This window comes from Syngnathus floridae, chromosome 10, assembly GCF_059516105.1.
Source record: "Syngnathus floridae isolate MCC-2025c chromosome 10, RoL_Sflo_1.0, whole genome shotgun sequence".
NCBI lineage: Eukaryota > Metazoa > Chordata > Actinopteri > Syngnathiformes > Syngnathidae > Syngnathus > Syngnathus floridae.
This window is the reverse complement of record NC_142422.1, coordinates 8,016,433-8,036,507: the sequence shown is the minus strand read 5'-3', so window position 1 is coordinate 8,036,507 and position 20,075 is coordinate 8,016,433. Positions and strand designations below refer to the sequence as shown.

Here is a 20,075-nt window from a genome sequence, read left to right as displayed (position 1 = left end):
GTTAGGGTTTGTGTTAGGCTTAGGCTTGCTTTTGCTGTGCTGAGGCTTAGGGTTAGGCTTGCTCTTGCTGTGGTTAGGGTTAGGGTTTGTGTTAGGCTTAGGCTTGCTTTTGCTGTGCTGAGGCTTAGGGTTAGGCTTGCGCTTGCTGTGGTTAGGGTTAGGGTTAGGGTTTGTGTTAGGCTTAGGCTTGCTTTTGCTGTGCTGAGGCTTAGGGTTAGGCTTGCTCTTGCTGTGGTTAGGGTTAGGGTTAGGGTTTGTGTTAGGCTTAGGGTTAGGCTTGCTTTTGCTGTGCTGAGGCTTAGGGTTAGGCTTGCTCTTGCTGTGGTTAGGGTTAGGGTTAGGGTTTGTGTTAGGCTTAGGCTTGCTTTTGCTGTGCTGAGGCTTAGGGTTAGGCTTGCGCTTGCTGTGGTTAGGGTTAGGGTTAGGGTTTGTGTTAGGCTTAGGGTTAGGCTTGCTTTTGCTGTGCTGAGGCTTAGGGTTAGGCTTGCTCTTGCTGTGGTTAGGGTTAGGGTTAGGGTTTGTGTTAGGCTTAGGCTTGCTTTTGCTGTGCTGAGGCTTAGGGTTAGGCTTGCTCTTGCTGTGCTTAGGGTTAGGGTTAGGGTTTGTGTTAGGCTTAGGCTTGCTTTTGCTGTGCTGAGGCTTAGGGTTAGGCTTGCTCTTGCTGTGGTTAGGGTTAGGGTTAGGGTTTGTGTTAGGCTTAGGCTTGCTTTTGCTGTGCTGAGGCTTAGGGTTAGGCTTGCTCTTGCTGTGGTTAGGGTTAGGGTTAGGGTTTGTGTTAGGCTTAGGGTTAGGCTTGCTTTTGCTGTGCTGAGGCTTAGGGTTAGGCTTGCTCTTGCTGTGGTTAGGGTTAGGGTTTGTGTTAGGCTTAGGCTTGCTTTTGCTGTGCTGAGGCTTAGGGTTAGGCTTGCTCTTGCTGTGCTTAGGGTTAGGGTTAGGGTTTGTGTTAGGCTTAGGCTTGCTTTTGCTGTGCTGAGGCTTAGGGTTAGGCTTGCTCTTGCTGTGGTTAGGGTTAGGGTTAGGGTTTGTGTTAGGCTTAGGCTTGCTTTTGCTGTGCTGAGGCTTAAGGTTAGGCTTGCTCTTGCTGTGGTTAGGGTTAGGGTTAGGGTTTGTGTTAGGCTTAGGCTTGCTTTTGCTATGCTGAGGCTTAGGGTTAGGCTTGCTCTTGCTGTGGTTAGGGTTAGGGTTTGTGTTAGGCTTAGGCTTGCTTTTGCTGTGCTGAGGCTTAGGGTTAGGCTTGCGCTTGCTGTGGTTAGGGTTAGGGTTAGGGTTTGTGTTAGGCTTAGGCTTGCTTTTGCTGTGCTGAGGCTTAGGGTTTGGCTTGCTCTTGCTGTGGTTAGGGTTAGGGTTAGGGTTTGTGTTAGGCTTAGGGTTAGGCTTGCTTTTGCTGTGCTGAGGCTTAGGGTTAGGCTTGCTCTTGCTGTGGTTAGGGTTAGGGTTAGGGTTTGTGTTAGGCTTAGGCTTGCTTTTGCTGTGCTGAGGCTTAGGGTTAGGCTTGCTCTTGCTGTGCTTAGGGTTAGGGTTAGGGTTTGTGTTAGGCTTAGGCTTGCTTTTGCTGTGCTGAGGCTTAGGGTTAGGCTTGCTCTTGCTGTGGTTAGGGTTAGGGTTAGGGTTTGTGTTAGGCTTAGGCTTGCTTTTGCTGTGCTGAGGCTTAAGGTTAGGCTTGCTCTTGCTGTGGTTAGGGTTAGGGTTTGTGTTAGGCTTAGGCTTGCTTTTGCTGTGCTGAGGCTTAGGGTTAGGCTTGCTCTTGCTGTGGTTAGGGTTAGGGTTAGGGTTTGTGTTAGGCTTAGGGTTAGGCTTGCTTTTGCTGTGCTGAGGCTTAGGGTTAGGCTTGCTCTTGCTGTGGTTAGGGTTAGGGTTAGGGTTTGTGTTAGGCTTAGGCTTGCTTTTGCTGTGCTGAGGCTTAAGGTTAGGCTTGCTCTTGCTGTGGTTAGGGTTAGGGTTAGGGTTTGTGTTAGGCTTAGGCTTGCTTTTGCTGTGCTGAGGCTTAGGGTTAGGCTTGCTCTTGCTGTGGTTAGGGTTAGGGTTTGTGTTAGGCTTAGGCTTGCTTTTGCTGTGCTGAGGCTTAGGGTTAGGCTTGCGCTTGCTGTGGTTAGGGTTAGGGTTAGGGTTTGTGTTAGGCTTAGGCTTGCTTTTGCTGTGCTGAGGCTTAGGGTTAGGCTTGCTCTTGCTGTGGTTAGGGTTAGGGTTAGGGTTTGTGTTAGGCTTAGGGTTAGGCTTGCTTTTGCTGTGCTGAGGCTTAGGGTTAGGCTTGCGCTTGCTGTGGTTAGGGTTAGGGTTAGGGTTTGTGTTAGGCTTAGGGTTAGGCTTGCTTTTGCTGTGCTGAGGCTTAGGGTTAGGCTTGCTCTTGCTGTGGTTAGGGTTAGGGTTAGGGTTTGTGTTAGGCTTAGGCTTGCTTTTGCTGTGCTGAGGCTTAAGGTTAGGCTTGCTCTTGCTGTGGTTAGGGTTAGGGTTAGGGTTTGTGTTAGGCTTAGGCTTGCTTTTGCTGTGCTGAGGCGTAGGGTTAGGCTTGCTCTTGCTGTGGTTAGGGTTAGGGTTTGTGTTAGGCTTAGGCTTGCTTTTGCTGTGCTGAGGCTTAAGGGTTAGGCTTGCTCTTGCTGTGGTTAGGGTTAGGGTTAGGGTTTGTGTTAGGGTTAGGCTTGCTTTTGCTGTGCTGAGGCTTAGGGTTAGGCTTGCTCTTGCTGTGGTTAGGGTTAGGGTTAGGGTTTGTGTTAGGCTTAGGCTTGCTTTTGCTGTGCTGAGGCTTAGGGTTAGGCTTGCTCTTGCTGTGGTTAGGGTTAGGCTTTGTGTGAGGCTTAGGCTTAGGCTTGCTTTTGCTGTGCTGAGGCTTAGGGTTAGGCTTGCTCTTGCTGTGGTTAGGGTTAGGGTTAGGGTTTGTGTTAGCGTTAGGCTTGCTCTCGCTTTTGCTGTGCTAAGGGTTAGGCTTGCTCTTGCTGTGCTTAGGGTTAGGGGTAGGGTTAGGCTTGCTCTCACTTTTGCTGTGCTTAGGTTTAGTAACACAAACCCTAACCCTAATCCTAAGCACAGCAAGAGCAAGCCTAACCCTAAGCACAGCAAAAGCGAGAGCAAGTCTAAGCCAAACCCTAACCCTAACCCTAACCACAGCAAGAGCAAGCCTAACCCTAAGCCTCAGCACAGCAAAAGCAAGCCTAAGCCTAACACAAACCCTAACCCTAACCCTAACCACAGCAAGAGCAAGCCTAACCCTAAGCCTCAGCACAGCAAAAGCAAGCCTAAGCCTAACACAAACCCTAACCCTAACCCTAACCCTAACCAAAGCAAGAGCAAGCCTAACCCTTAAGCCTCAGCACAGCAAAAGCAAGCCTAAGCCTAACACAAACCCTAACCCTAACCACAGCAAGAGCAAGCCTAACCCTAAGCCTCAGCACAGCAAAAGCAAGCCTAAGCCTAACACAAACCCTAACCCTAACCCTAACCACAGCAAGAGCAAGCCTAACCTTAAGCCTCAGCACAGCAAAAGCAAGCCTAAGCCTAACACAAACCCTAACCCTAACCACAGCAAGAGCAAGCCTAACCCTAAGCCTCAGCACAGCAAAAGCAAGCCTAACCCTAAGCCTAACACAAACCCTAACCCTAACCCTAACCACAGCAAGAGCAAGCCTAACCCTAAGCCTCAGCACAGCAAAAGCAAGCCTAAGCCTAACACAAACCCTAACCCTAACCCTAAGCACAGCAAGAGCAAGCCTAACCCTAAGCCTCAGCACAGCAAAAGCAAGCCTAAGCCTAACACAAACCCTAACCCTAACCCTAACCACAGCAAGAGCAAGCCTAACCCTAAGCCTCAGCACAGCAAAAGCAAGCCTAAGCCTAACACAAACCCTAACCCTAACCCTAACCACAGCAAGAGCAAGCCTAACCTTAAGCCTCAGCACAGCAAAAGCAAGCCTAAGCCTAACACAAACCCTAACCCTAACCCTAACCACAGCAAGAGCAATCCTAACCCTAAGCCTCAGCACAGCAAAAGCAAGCCTAAGCCTAACACAAACCCTAACCCTAACCCTAACCACAGCAAGAGCAAGCCTAACCCTAAGCCTCAGCACAGCAAAAGCAAGCCTAACCCTAAGCCTAACACAAACCCTAACCCTAACCCTAACCACAGCAAGAGCAAGCCTAACCCTAAGCCTCAGCACAGCAAAAGCAAGCCTAACCCTAAGCCTAACACAAACCCTAACCCTAACCCTAACCACAGCAAGAGCAAGCCTAACCCTAAGCCTCAGCACAGCAAAAGCAAGCCTAAGCCTAACACAAACCCTAACCCTAACCCTAACCACAGCAAGCGCAAGCCTAACCCTAAGCACAGCAAAAGCAAGCCTAAGCCTAACACAAACCCTAACCCTAACCACAGCAAGAGCAAGCCTAACCCTAAGCCTCAGCACAGCAAAAGCAAGCCTAAGCCTAACACAAACCCTAACCCTAACCCTAACCACAGCAAGAGCAAGCCTAACCTTAAGCCTCAGCACAGCAAAAGCAAGCCTAAGCCTAACACAAACCCTAACCCTAACCCTAACCACAGCAAGAGCAAGCCTAACCCTAAGCCTCAGCACAGCAAAAGCAAGCCTAACCCTAAGCCTAACACAAACCCTAACCCTAACCCTAACCACAGCAAGAGCAAGCCTAACCCTAAGCCTCAGCACAGCAAAAGCAAGCCTAAGCCTAACACAAACCCTAACCCTAACCACAGCAAGAGCAAGCCTAACCTTAAGCCTCAGCACAGCAAAAGCAAGCCTAAGCCTAACACAAACCCTAACCCTAACCCTAACCACAGCAAGAGCAAGCCTAACCCTAAGCCTCAGCACAGCAAAAGCAAGCCTAAGCCTAACACAAACCCTAACCCTAACCCTAAGCACAGCAAGAGCAAGCCTAACCCTAAGCCTCAGCACAGCAAAAGCAAGCCTAAGCCTAACACAAACCCTAACCCTAACCCTAACCACAGCAAGAGCAAGCCTAACCCTAAGCCTCAGCACAGCAAAAGCAAGCCTAACCCTAAGCCTAACACAAACCCTAACCCTAACCCTCAGCACAGCAAAAGCAAGCCTAAGCCTAACACAAACCCTAACCCTAACCCTAACCACAGCAAGCGCAAGCCTAACCCTAAGCCTCAGCACAGCAAAAGCAAGCCTAAGCCTAACACAAACCCTAACCCTAACCACAGCAAGAGCAAGCCTAACCCTAAGCCTCAGCACAGCAAAAGCAAGCCTAAGCCTAACACAAACCCTAACCCTAACCCTAAGCACAGCAAGAGCAAGCCTAACCCTAAGCCTCAGCACAGCAAAAGCAAGCCTAAGCCTAACACAAACCCTAACCCTAAGCACAGCAAGAGCAAGCCTAACCCTAAGCCTCAGCACAGCAAAAGCAAGCCTAAGCCTAACACAAACCCTAACCCTAACCACAGCAAGTGCAAGCCTAACCCTAAGCCTCAGCACAGCAAAAGCAAGCCTAACCCTAAGCCTAACACAAACCCTAACCCTAACCCTAACCACAGCAAGAGCAAGCCTAACCCTAAGCCTCAGCACAGCAAAAGCAAGCCTAAGCCTAACACAAACCCTAACCCTAACCCTAACCACAGCAAGAGCAAGCCTAACCCTAAGCCTCAGCACAGCAAAAGCAAGCCTAAGCCTAACACAAACCCTAACCCTAAGCACAGCAAGAGCAAACCTAACCCTAAGCCTCAGCACAGCAAAAGCAAGCCTAAGCCTAACACAAACCCTAACCCTAACCCTAACCACAGCAAGAGCAAGCCTAACCCTAAGCCTCAGCACAGCAAAAGCAAGCCTAACCCTAAGCCTAACACAAACCCTAACCCTAACCCTAACCACAGCAAGAGCAAGCCTAACCCTAAGCCTCAGCACAGCAAAAGCAAGCCTAAGCCTAACACAAACCCTAACCCTAACCCTAACCACAGCAAGAGCAAGCCTAACCCTAAGCCTCAGCACAGCAAAAGCAAGCCTAACCCTAAGCCTAACACAAACCCTAACCCTAACCCTAACCACAGCAAGAGCAAGCCTAACCCTAAGCCTCAGCACAGCAAAAGCAAGCCTAAGCCTAACACAAACCCTAACCCTAACCCTAACCACAGCAAGCGCAAGCCTAACCCTAAGCCTCAGCACAGCAAAAGCAAGCCTAAGCCTAACACAAACCCTAACCCTAACCACAGCAAGAGCAAGCCTAACCCTAAGCCTCAGCACAGCAAAAGCAAGCCTAAGCCTAACACAAACCCTAACCCTAACCCTAACCACAGCAAGAGCAAGCCTAACCTTAAGCCTCAGCACAGCAAAAGCAAGCCTAACGCTAACACAAACCCTAACCCTAACCCTAACCACAGCAAGAGCAAGCCTAACCCTAAGCCTCAGCACAGCAAAAGCAAGCCTAAGCCTAACACAAACCCTAACCCTAAGCACAGCAAGAGCAAGCCTAACCCTAAGCACAGCAAAAGCGAGAGCAAGCCTAAGCCTAACACAAACCCTAACCCTAAGCACAGCAAGAGCAAGCCTAACCCTAAGCACAGCAAAAGCGAGAGCAAGCCTAAGCCTAACACAAACCCTAACCCTAACCCTAAGCACAGCAAGAGCAAGCCTAACCCTAAGCACAGCAAAAGCGAGAGCAAGCCTAAGCCAAACACAAACCCTAACCCTAACCCTAAGCACAGCAAGAGCAAGCCTAACCCTAAGGCTAGTCCCAATGATCGTGAGCAGCAGGGGGGGCCCCATTTCAACCCCTTACACTGATTGCCAAGCAGGGAAGAAATGGGTATCATTGTTATAGTCACTGGTATGACTCGGCAGGGGTTTGAACCCACAACCTCCCAATCTCAGGGCGGACACTCTCCTCTTAGGCCATTGAGCTGGTAAACACTTGTATCGTAGTATAACACTTATAGTCGTTTTTAAATAATGTGTATACCTATATACGCCTAAATATTGCTATCCAATATATCTACTGCAATTTCACATTCGATTGCTGGTTTGAAATTTGCTTTTAATATTATTTAGCAGCAGGGGGGGGGGCCCCATTTCAACCCCTTACACTGAGTGCCAAGCAGGGAAGAAATGGGTACCATTGTTATAGTCACTGGTATGACTCGGCAGGGGTTTGAACCCACAACCTCCCAATCTCAGGGCGGACACTCTCCTCTTAGGCCACTGAGCTGGTAAACAACAAGGGTGAGGGTTAGGGTGTTAGGTTAGGTTAGAGCAACAGCTTCCTTTTCGTTGTTTCGAGCGTCAATTTATATTTCTAAGCTAACTAAAACCGATTTATACATATACCGGTGTCTCTAGCCCTTTAAACCTAGCTCTAACCTCTAACCCTGTGTTGCAAATTTTCCATGATAAAATATTTTATTGGTCCCTCCGGGATTTGAACCCAGGTCGCTGGGGTGATAGTCCAGAGCACTAACCACTACACTATGGAACACTCACACATGTTGAATGGAAGGTACGTACACTATATAGTGTAGTCACAGCTCACGAATTGACCAGAGACTTGTTCAACTCAAAGTGATCAGCATTATCTCTGTTACACTCGTGACATGGTTTTTAATTTAAAAGCGTTTGCAGTTCAATTCTTCACCATACTGATGGAATAAAATCGAGAGGTTATTTGAATTCTACGCTCCTCACGTCGTTGTTGTGTTTCATTATCATCTTTTTGTTAATATGCACATTACATTTGAGGTCATTATTTATTCCTGAATACTATAACTAGTTTGAGATTGAAAGTGACAACCAAATTGGCTAAAATGGTCTGGAGCGACTTTTTTTTTCTTTTTATAAGCACTTATATGTGCGTTTAAAAAAAAAAACTCCATGCGCACTCTTCTCTGTTAGAACTTGCTTACCTTAAAGCATCCAAACATCGCATGACCGTTGATGATGAGCTCCCATCAGGCAACGGTAACCTTAACGGGAATTTACGTCATTTTATTCTTCGTTTTGTTTTACGGCGAGATGGCACCAGCTTTAATGTGCTTTACTGACATCTACTGGTTGAAATCATATGAACTGAAAAACTCTGGTTCACTGAAAAAAAATCGAATGAATCGTTCACTCATGAGCCAGCACTATTTTGTACTTACCCAACGCACGCGGAACGAAATACTGAACGGATAAGAATGACTCCATAGCGAGATGACCACCCAGCTCGCCACGTTTGGCGAGTGGTTTCGTCGCTGCGCTCGAATACCACATATTAAAGGTTCGACTCCCCACTGCTGCGAAATGTGCTATGGATGAGTGTACTATTGCTTGACAAACTTTTCCCCGCAGCACAATCCGCATTGCATTACGCGCTTCTCTCAACAGGGGAAAAAAATAAGGCAGTAACTTTTTCTCTAGTGATACAGAATTTTTTTCGGGATTTTTTAAATCATGTTCTTCTTTGAAGCGTAATATTAGACTTTAATGAAGAAATATGAATATATGAATAAATAAATGCATGCATACATACGTATGTATGTATACATACATACAGACAAATACACTTGAATCGTTTATTCACTTGCATTGTTTTGTTATATTTCTTTTTATGAATAATTCGAATAAATGAATGAATGAAATTGTTCGGGTTGGACAAATTTGAACCGTAAATTATAAATGTGAACGGAACTATTTGACGTCATCGGATGACGTATGAAATGTTGTCCCGTCTCCATGGGCGACGCTTTATAACGCCGTTTTCGGGGGTCTTAGTGTGGGTGATTAACAACAAGCACTCGAGGAAATAACGATAAGTAGTGCCTTTGCATTTACTTTGAGGAAAGTATCCGCTATTCAAAGTTTTGTTTTTGTTTATATTAAAGTTGGGTGCACTAAAGTGGGTTTATAGCCATGAGTTCAGCTGCCTTTCTTCAAAATTTTACTTCTTCTGACTGCAGATCCATGAAGATCCCTGTGGAGCATATGGAATATGATTATATTGATAAATGCAAGGATGCCAAATACTTGGAGAAAATCCTTATATTACTCAGGTAATTGCAAAGATGCATGTTGTCTCTTAATTGTGCTTGACAAACAACATTTTCAGCTTTCATTGACCAGCTATTATGGCTATGTTGTTGTAGTTTGTGTAAAATTTGGGCTCATATAGCCAAACCAAAGTATCATAACATCATGATATTTTTCAGGTTTCATTAAAATGTCAATCATATATTCAACAGTTTCTGTTATGGTTGTTAAAGTTAATCTGTTTGAATTTATACATCTTAAAAAACATCCGCACATACAGCACAATCGACCGTACAATAATACATGAGGTCATCAGCTCTAAAATGGAAATAAGCACATTTAGCCTCACAATATTGTTATGTCCAGGTCTGGCAAGGAGGGCATTTATCCTCATCTAATTGAGTTCTGTGAAAGTCGACTAGAGAAACTGAACCCTCGGAGCCGAGCTCTTAGGAAGGAAAATCCTGTGACCACATCCTCCAGCCTTCCAGCAGATGAATGGAGCCTTATTGCCGATGAGTTGAGGGTGCTCTATTTTACTTAATTATTTATTGTTATGAATGTATCCTGGAAAATTTTCAAAAAGTTTGATTTTTTCCCCCAGATTTGGCAAGATGAAACCAAGGTGACAGAGACTTCCCTTAAAAAACAGTTAATGTTTGAGGATGTTATGGATCAAAACATGCCACCTATAAGAGGGTCCAATTGCTCGGTTCCACTCAGCAGAGTAACGTCTCATTCGTCTACAGAAATATTTAAATAATCTATTCAACTGGATAACAACATGATCTTTTTCCCCCAACAGAACATTCCTCATAAACAAAACCGTGTACAGCCACGAGATTATCGAGAATGGGACAAGTAAGCGTTTCTGTTTCAAGATTTTTTTTTTAAAAACAAAAAGTCTAAATAAGAAAAAGAACATTTATCCATGGATGTATTTTGCCCTAAGTTAAACATCTTCCTCTAGGTTTGATGTGGAGAAAGAATGTCAGAAAATTGATGGTGATGTCATTATAAACGAACCGCCACCTATTAGCGATGCACATCCTACGACTAAAGTGGATCCTTTATGTAATTCATTTCAATTCATTTTTAGTCATACGGTGCCAAATACATGGTTTTGCAATTCTAACATCAAAATTGTGTCTCACCAATACATCCAGTGCTGACAGCAGAAATGAAACATCTTCTGGCAGAGCGTGAAAAAGACAAAGGAAATGAAGCTTTTAGGGCAAAGGATTACGAGGAGGCAGTTGCATACTACTCCAGGTTAGACTTTTAAAAATTCTCTTCTCTATATGTCGGGCCTCCCTGCCTGCCTTGAGATATTCGGTGATGTGGTTGTATCATCTAATCACAGGAGCATCGCCATAATGCCCTCGGTGGCTGCATACAATAACAGAGCCCAAGCGGGGATCAAACTCAAGCAATTTCAAAAGGCCATGAACGACTGCAACAGTGTGTTGGATCTAGAACCCTGCAACGTGAAAGGTACTGTATTCCCTTAAATAAATATATCTATTTTCGGGTGTTTTACTGTTCAATTCAAAAAAGTGAAATGTGGATATATTCATGCCACAGTAAAATATTTGTCATATTTGTTTAACACTTGACTTGAAGCAAGGTGTGGCTTTCCGCCCAGAAAATGGGAAAATATAATGCAAAATTCTATTTAATTTGAAAACAGATTTAGGATTTTTGACCAATAGTCCGGTTTATTTTCTCCTTACAGTACTAGTAATGAGTTATTATTTCCTCTCCAGCTTTATTACGACGTGCCGCTGTGCACAATGAAATGGGTAACTTCCAAATGGCTATTGAAGACCTGACAGTGGTGCTGAGAGAAGAGCCACAAAATGTTGCAGCTACTGTAAGTTATACAACAGGGTTCATCTTCGTTGTGACATTTCAAGGTTATGAGCAGTGCACAATGGACAGTTTTTTTTTGTAGCCAAGATCTGCCTACCTTCACAAAACGTGTGGTTGAGCAAATGCTTGGTTGGTTGAGCAAACAGCTATTTTCCACTGCTTAGACTAAAAATAATTGTTCATTGTCTCAAATGTAGATACCACAACAGAAACATACTGGAGACAATAATTTGCCACGATAAATACAAGAATAATTGTATTTCTTTGTGCCACGTTATAATGTGTGAACCGGTGAATTTGCAAGTACTAAATAGCAATTGTGTGGGGGTCTAGTAAAATACAGATGATCTCATTTCAATTTACTCTCAAATTTCATGAATGGTGGATACATTTACTTGGAAGACAACATAAACAGTGGATATAAAAAGTCTACACACATAAGTCTACACACATAAATACATGAGATTAAGATGAATAGTCATTAAAAAATTGCAATATTACAGTAACCTATAACATAAAAATTCAAATAGGGAGAAAAATAATGTTTTAGGGAGGGGAAGTAAAACAACTGAGATAATGTTGCACAAGTGAGCAAACCTCTGTACGCACTGTTACCATTTGATTGTTTGAAATTCATGCCCCAAAGTTCATTGAAATATTTACTGTTAACGTTACTTAATTTTAATCAATTTTTAGGGATTGTCTTATTGTGTCGTATTGTTGTTGTTGCAGTTGCCCTGTTTGTCCCCCAGGTGTCGTTGCTTTTGTGTAACATCACACAACAGCACGAAAACGGTTGAAGTACAGTAGATGGTCATTGTGATCATAGGTTGCGATCATCTGTCCTGACGTAATAACATGTCATCACCAATTCTGATGTGTGTAATTATTTGTGATGTAGCAACTTCTGGCTGAAACTACAAAGAAGGTGAAAGAGGTGCGACACGGAAAAGAGAGAAAAGGCAAAAAAATAATCATCCAAGAGGAGCAGGAGGAGGATTTCCAAGAGACAATATTGGAGCAGACTCGTGGTGAGAATTGTTAAATATTAAAAACAAACAAACGTTATAAATGATTGATTCGCACTTGCACAGAAAAAAAAAAATCGAATCTTATCAACAAAATAATTAGAACCAGAGCACGCAGGGTAATTGCATCAATTCGTTATCTTTTATTTTGCAACATGTCATTCTGAAGATGATTTACTGTTACGTGAGTTAAAGTGGCAAATCAAAAGTGCCTGAACTGATGCATTTATAACGCTATTTAAAATCCAGATTTCCACCTTCCACAGCATTTACAAACGCATCAAAAATATTGCAAAAATATTACGCTCCGTTTTAACTGACACCGTCTGAGAGGTATGCTTCATTTAGTGAGATATTTACTTTTTGTGATTTTTAGTTTAAAGTTATGCATGCAGAACGACAAAGCATATTGAGAGCGCCTAATTTTTAACTGGTGGAGAGTCATATTGCAAACAGCTCAATTCATGCAGTTTGTTTCACACCACTCAAATCATCATAACACATTGAATTTAAAATGTACATGTATTCACATACCCGAGACAAATCCCAATACTATACCGGCACCCAGCCTTATTTACATCACTGCAGCTGCCATTTTTTTTTTTTACTATGATGAATGTATGAATTAATAGCTCTATCATATTACAGTAATTCATGTCAATAGTTTTAAAAGTACATCACTGCCCGTTTGCCAGTTACATCATTGTTTCTTGTATATACTTGTAGTATTTTTGTCATTACAATTGACACTGCACCTTATTATATGCACGTTATATATTGTTTTTGCTGGTGTATAGTATAGAGTTAAGTGTGTCTTAACTGTGATTTTTATATTATGCTAATGTGCTAAGCACTTTTTAATTTATCTGCCATTGACAATATGACAATATGCTAAAGGCAGACTTTAATTACCCAGCTTCTGTATTGCATTTTAATAGACTGTGGAGCTGTAAAATTGTGGCATGTAATTTTAGCCTGCAGTATATTTGTGAGCAATCGTTGCCATTGTAGATGGCTGCCCTTAGGTCGTGCCCTTACTCCTGCTTGTGAAGTCATTCTGACCACAAATCTCTTTCCGCACGACCACGTGACACGACTGTACGCACGCATACGTTTTTTGCCCTACCCCCAACCAACGCTCTTGTAATTCCCCCTTCCGCTTCCTGCAAGTGCTCTGAATCCTAACCCTCCCCCAACTATGATGTAACCACTGACTGCTTCCTGTGGGTGTGTTTCATCCTTCCTCCCTTCACACACTCCGTCTCCCTCTCTCACTCTCTTTCTCCCCCCTAGATTGTCCGGTTGAACCCAGCCAGATTGTGGGAGGGGACGGCTGCTCAGCTGCTCCTGCGGAGAGGGGAGACATGGGTAACGCGCAAAAGAGGCCCCATGGCAAAGGGGACGGGGCCCCACACAACGAGTCCTCGCACTCCCATCACGGACACTGGAAAAGCAAATGTGGCAGCTCAGACAAGTACAAAGTCCCACAAGAAAGCAAGGAAAAGGCAGCTAATGGAGCAGTCAAGAGGGGCTCAGTGTCCCCCCAGGCTGATCAGGCCGGGAGCAGCAGCAAGGAAACTCCAGCAGCTCCAAATGTTGGCGAACCTGTCAATCTCGATGTGCTGTGTGGAGCCCTCCCCTTGTCTCTATCCCGCTTAAAGAATGAAGGAAACCTGCTGTTTAAGAATGGACAGTTTGGCGAAGCGCTGGAAAAATACTCCCTAGCCATTCAAGGATATAGTGAAGAAGGTAAGGCCGAGCATCTTGTTATTAAAGTCTTAGGATATAAACAAAGGTTGTTGTGCGACATGAATGACATTGAGCTAACTACTCAACTGATTAGCTTGTTAATGTGTTGAGAGAAGAAGCTGGTACGTGTCCCCCCTCACCTTCTTACACCTCCGCCTACATCTGAATAAATATAGCTTCAAATGATCCACACTGGAAAAGGCATGACCTTGCCGGCGTGATGTCTGAATTTCAATCTGTTTCAAATGAAATTCAAGCAAAGCAATTGGTATGTTCCTCAGCAAGTCATAGAAGTTGTAACCTCACATGTGGATGTGAGTCAGGACTCTCACCCTAGAAGAGTGATGCGACACTTTGGGGTTGCTCCAAATGGACGGCGTTTTGGTTTTAGCCTCAGATTGGTACTAAGCCTCTCTGCTCAGGTCTGTTCTGGTCACATGACTGCCGGTCAGTCGCTGTGAAATTAGATGGCACTGCTGCTATAAATCTCACTGGGGAAGCAAGCGAATGAATGAGGAAGAATGATAGATGAATGAAGGGAAATTGATGGTAGCTTATTGTTTCTCTACTTTGCGCTGGACTCCCTTAATGTAGTCACCACCGTAGTGCTGATTTGTGACTGTTTCCTTATGATGAAAGTCTGTGACTGACTGTTTAAAGTCATCGTGTCTTTGCAACATTCTACACATGACTGTCACCTCCCATAATCTAATTTCATTCCATTTTAGATCATCTTTAAAAGTTTAGTATTGATGTTGTGGACAGTAAATGTACTTTTTGCACACAATGGGATTGAGATCCAAATGTGTTGTAAATATTAATAATACAATATTGCTCTCACTGTATTCTGCCTCATCTCAGTATAATGCAGTGCAATTATTTATCATTATAAACTACGGCCACATTTTTGGATTAATAACTCTCTGACTTTGGTAAAGGATAAATCTTTTATACAACTCTTAATTGTATATCGAGTACCTAATATTGCCAGTGAATGTATGTAATCGGGAACAAGGACCCAAAATTAAAAATCGGCTCAGTCTATGTTTTCTCTATAAGCAATTGAAGGAACTCGAAAACAAGTTGGAGAAGTGGTTTAGCTTGTTAGGCTTGTTTTGAGTTTTTCAAACTTGGAATAATAATCCTTTCACGGGTTGGAATTTGTGTTTGTATCACATCATAAAATAGATCTATCGCAAAAGAATGTTATACATTATTATTGCCTTGACGTAATTGAAAGAGACAAATGTTGATAATGCAAGAAACACTAACCCCTCACTTATTTGCTTGTCATTTTTAGGTGCACATTGTTGGAAATGTACATTCTAGATTAAATGTTCAGCATTTATAGTTTGATTTTGTTTTTTCTTGCAGGTATTGATAGTCCAGATGACCTGTGTATTCTGTACTCGAACAGAGCAGCTTGTTACCTGAAAGATGGCAACAGTCAAGACTGCATACAGGACTGCACACAGTGAGTTCCACCTTGACCATGAGTGAAAAGGAACGTTAATGGTTAATGGTGACAAATATGCAATCTTCAGAAACGATTCATACAATCTTGTATGTTCCTCCACTCGTCTAAACATGACATTCTGATAAATATTGCATTTGTGGAACATAAGTTAAGCAGCAAAATCTACCTGTTTTTATCCATGTCAGGGGGTGTCCATTTTGCCACTTGCTGTCGACCAGAAATGACATCACAGTTGCCAGGTCTCAGGTCACAGCCAGCCACGGCTTAGCTTCACAAAACTGGTGAGCCGCGATTGGCTGTGACCTGAGATGGCAACTGTGATATCATTTTTGGTTGACAGCAAGTTGCAAAATGTCTGCCCCCCTGAGATGGGTTCTGTCTCTTTAACAAAAATTAATCAAAACAGAGTTTTGGCTAGTTGGGTTTCATAATTTGGGGGTTGACTTTCCCTATTAAGAGTAAGCACAAACAGTTGTATTAAGAGGCCATTTTGATGTTGTGCTGCTTTCATAAAGACAAATTAGGTAACCAAAATGTTGGGAAAAAAAAATCCTCACATCATATTGAGAGGTGTTTCTAACATTTTGGTTTCCCTATTGCTAGAGAAGAGGGGTGCATTATGATACAAATATTTTTCAGTCAATACTTTTCCGACAACTGCATTAGCCACTGAATATACATAGTAATTGTTCAAGCAGGCGTATCTAGATGGACACCTCTCTCACACAGGCATCTGCTACACAAATTGATCCTTTGCTGTGGTTTCCTCACATCTATTTATACTCGGCAGAGCTCTGGAGCTACAGCCTTACTCTCTCAAGCCCCTCCTGCGGCGGGCCATGGCTTATGAGTCCCTGGAGCGCTACCGTAAGGCCTACGTGGATTACAAGACGGTTCTCCAGATAGACGTCAGCGTGCAGGCAGCACATGACAGTGTCAATAGGTATTAGCCTCTACTTCTCGCTAAACTGTTCACTGGCTGCTCACAGTCTCATGCACATATCTCACGAGTCAGTATTATAATAATGCATCTTACTTTATGTTTGTACTTAACTCTTCCTTTACGTTTTGTTTGAGGGATGTTACATTCATATGTTCGCATTCCTGTCAATCAATCGTTCAGGATCACCCGCTTGCTGATTGAGCAGGACGGTGCGGACTGGCGAGAGAAACTCCCAGATATTCCTTTGGTTCCTCTTGGGGCGCAGCAGCACCGCAGAGAGGAGCCGCCCAGCTCCGAAGTCCTCCAGGCTCGGGCTGAGAAGGCTGCCAAAGATGCAGGTTTGCGATTAAAAAATAAATAAATAAAAAGAAGCGACTTGCTCTTGCTCTTTTTAGCCTACCTGCAGACACACTGGGGGATTATGCTCTTAAGTGTGAAAGGAGGCTATAAATGTTCTCTCAGCTATTACGTCGCCAAGCTGAGCTGTGATTGACTCATTCATGCACTCGGCAGCTCTCTGCTTGAATGAGCTTGAACAGAACTTTGCATAGCGGCATATACGGTGTTGGGAAGGTTACTTAAATATTGCTTGTTAATATGACGTTTAACTGACTCAAAAGCGCTCCTTGTAAAATGTATTGATGTATTGTCGGGGCAAGTAACTATCAGTCCAAATTGCATAAGTGTAAAAAATTATTCTGAATACTTTACTCTCTTCCAAGTGTTATTTTTCTCCCTGTTTGTGGAACCAAATAGACTTGTTTTTGAGTAAAATATACTCTACCAAATGTAATTTGTAGAATTAGAATACTGTTTTTCCACCAGTTTTGAACTCAGACCGTTTTACAAATAAGTCAGGTCTGCACGTCCTTGACCCACAAATCAGCCCCAGTTGACTTTTCTTTCTTTTTAAATGCCATAAATTCGATTGGATTTGCTTCTTTCAGACAATATTTTTTTTTGTCATCTAGAAAGGAAAGCAGAAGTTCGTTTTGCAGATATGAAGCAAGCTGGGAATGAGTTTGTGAAAAGAGGCCAATACCAAGAAGCCCTGGGAAAGTATTCGGACTGCCTTAAGATAAAGCCAGAGGAATGTACTATCTACACCAACAGGTTAGAAACATTTGAGTTCATTTTTTTTCCCTTCAAATTTGTACACTGTAAATACCAAATATTTCATTTATTTTTTACATTAATAATGAATAATGAATACGTGTTCCTCATAGTTCCCACTTGTTTTCTGCATTCACAAAAATAATACCCCCTCCCCTTTAGTTTCATTCATGACGTTGATTTTGCGATGCTGGAAATAGCCTATTGTGTATGTGTTTGTTTTGCTCTGGGCTTTGCTGCAGAGCAACTTAGACTTTGGAGCCACACCTGAGCAAACATACAGTAAACACATGCTGCTGCTAAGACACATCAATGAAATAACTACAAAGAAAATTGGGAGGGAAAAAAACACTTAACCAAATTCAAAAGCAAACATTGCTAAAAACAAAACCAAAAAAAACGTAGTGAAACCACATGTCACGACAACTAACTAGAATTATAACCAAAAGGCCCGTTTAAACTAGTACTTCGTTGATCAAAACGTTTTTGCACTCAAGAAAACGCAACATTTAAAAACCAAATAACACAAAAACCTACAAGCAATACTCAAACTAACTAAAATGAAATGACACGACATGAGTCATAATCAGATGTGATATTAGTGGACAGAAACATAACGTATGTGTGTGCGTATCTGTGCTGGCAGAGCTCTGTGCTACTTGAAGCTTGAAAGATTTTCTGAGGCCAAGCAAGACTGTGACGCCGCACTCCAACTGGAGCCAAGCAATAAGAAGGCTTTCTACAGACGAGCAATGGCCAATAAAGGGCTAAAGGTGAGGACAGATGGCCAATATGATAAAAGTCATGCAGGTTAAGGTTCAATACATTTTTGAATTTATGATTTGCTTTTGGCAGTCATCTGTAGTGTTAGTATAAAAGTCACCAATGTTCGTTATGTTTTCTCTTCAATGCAGTTTTCAGACCTATTGTGTGTGACCTCCTATATTTTTTTATTGTTCCTCACGCCAGGATTACCTGGCATGCAGCACAGACCTCCAGGAGGTGCTACATCGGGATCCCAATGTGCAAGAGGCAGAGAAGGAGTTGGAGGAGGTGACAATTCTGCTCAAGCAAAGTCTCGTCGATGCGTCACCAACTAAATCTCGGAAGGTCATCCCTATTACAGAGGTAGAAACACACATTTTGAATGAATACAAAGCATATTTGGCATCCCTGAAACATTATTGGTAGTGAATTAATAAAGAGCATGTGCTCTTAACTTCTACTCTACACAGCCATCTTAACATAAATGCATGTGTATGCTTTGTTCTCCGTCACAGGTGGATGGTGATCAGGAAGCATCAACTGTAGCAAACTCTCAGTCTAACAGCTGTTTCGGGGAAGACTTGAGCAGAAAATTCCAACCCAGCAACGCGTACGAGTTTGGCCAAGCATTAAACAACGCCTGCAGTAGTGGCAACATGGCGGCGTGTGCCGACATGTTGGCCTCAACAGATCCAGAGCTACTTCCGCAGTTTTTGAGCACTCAGCTTAATGGGCAGACCATCAGCTTCATCATCAAAGTGCTAGACTCTCACCTTCTGGAAAAGGACCCCAACCTAGTTTACAAACACCTCAATCATCTTCATACTACTGACAGGTTCTCGGTGAGTGAGCGCATTCCACATATACGACACTAGCAAACCTCATCCGTGCACAGAATTAAGGTGAAGTGAGGACACAGCTTGTCAGTAAGGGTCTGGAACTAATACTGATGCCTGGCTGGCTGCGTTGGCACACGGTTCATTTTCCATTCTAAATGAAGGCCTGTGTTTGTGTGTCCTCAGGTCGCACTGATGCTGCTGGAGAAGGACGAGCGGCGCCACGTGAACCAGTTGTTTGAGCACCTGTCATGTGTGGAAGCCACAGAGTTCACTAAGAATGATGTTCAGAACCTGGCCAACAAATACATCTGAGCCATCTGCATCCTCCCTGCCCGGCCTGAACTGCATGAGCTGCTGCTGCTGCTGCTGCTGCTGCTGTATTACCACAACTCTCGGATCTATGCAAAAGTCCCCAAAAGATGCGGGATACTGCAGAATGTGTTCCAGAGTAAACACATTCAATCAAACTGTTCTGTAAATAATCTGAGATTATCCAGTATGTTTAAAGAGTGTGTAAGGAATATATATTTTCTTTGAAGATAATTTTGCTATGGAGAATTACTTTTTTTACCAGTCTAATGGATTCTGTACAAAGGACCTTGATTGTACTGGAAAATTGGGCTCAAAATGAGCCACATTTTCACAGTGACGTACAGTAGCCCAGTGCTTGTGGTCCTTGCACTCTCTGTCCTTTCATGTCAGAATGTTGATGAATGAGCTGCTGTCCAAGCTGCTGATATTCAGTGCATGATGACTTTGATTTCAGGGAATTTTAAGCTATTTAAGACTTTCCTTGCCTTTGGGAAAGATCACACTAATAAGATATACTGTATTATTATGGAAGATACAGGTTGGCATGATAGAACTGTTTAGCCACTAACAGCAAAGCTACCTGTGGAAAATACAACTCAAAACTTTAAATCATCATTATGTTGTTGGTCTGTTTTTTTTAAGTAGCTTTCGATAGTATAGTGCTTAAAATAAGGTAACTCCCTAGTTCTCTTCAGTGTAATTTTACTTTTTTCGGTTTAGAATTATGGACAAAAATGAATGAGGCAAATCCTAATTTATTTATTAGAAAACTCAGAGCTGGCACTATGAGCTGATGATCTAAAAAAAATGAGAAAATTGACTGTTAATGCAAATAAGATCATGATGATGAATGATTTCAAATGATACAAGAAAGTTGCAACATTAAAAATATGTATTGTAATATTGCTGTTATCAGCCCCATAAATCAAAATCCAATGCTCTCATGATGTTTGTGTTCAAACTGGCCCCTTGCAATGAGCAGGGGAGAGTGAAGAATACTTACCCAGATACGTGCTT

At 43.1% G+C, this 20,075-nt stretch overlaps 1 protein-coding gene across 1 annotated transcript; it reads left to right on the top strand.

The window, feature by feature from the left end:
- The first annotated feature begins 8,704 nt into the window (after positions 1 to 8,704).
- Positions 8,705 to 19,671, top strand: spag1b (sperm associated antigen 1b). The gene is made up of 18 exons (XM_088386946.1): positions 8,705 to 8,983; positions 9,327 to 9,486; positions 9,565 to 9,687; positions 9,766 to 9,821; positions 9,931 to 10,034; positions 10,127 to 10,232; positions 10,324 to 10,454; positions 10,727 to 10,833; positions 11,734 to 11,863; positions 13,154 to 13,609; positions 14,984 to 15,083; positions 15,877 to 16,029; positions 16,210 to 16,367; positions 17,001 to 17,142; positions 17,789 to 17,915; positions 18,112 to 18,270; positions 18,423 to 18,749; positions 18,930 to 19,671. The coding sequence occupies exons 1-18, from the start codon at positions 8,844 to 8,846 to the stop codon at positions 19,056 to 19,058; spliced, it is 2,808 nt and encodes a 935-aa protein (XP_088243072.1). The 5' UTR covers positions 8,705 to 8,843; the 3' UTR covers positions 19,059 to 19,671.
- The last annotated feature ends 404 nt before the right edge of the window (positions 19,672 to 20,075 follow it).

Bases quoted from the DNA above. Each gene is read 5' to 3' on its own strand.
- spag1b (XM_088386946.1), top strand. From the start codon at position 8,844: ATGAGTTCAGCTGCCTTTCTTCAAAATTTTACTTCTTCTGACTGCAGA. The intron at 11,864-13,153 runs GTGAGAATTGTT...TCTCCCCCCTAG, and splicing joins AATATTGGAGCAGACTCGTG to ATTGTCCGGTTGAACCCAGC. The intron at 18,271-18,422 runs GTAGAAACACAC...TCTCCGTCACAG, and splicing joins AGGTCATCCCTATTACAGAG to GTGGATGGTGATCAGGAAGC.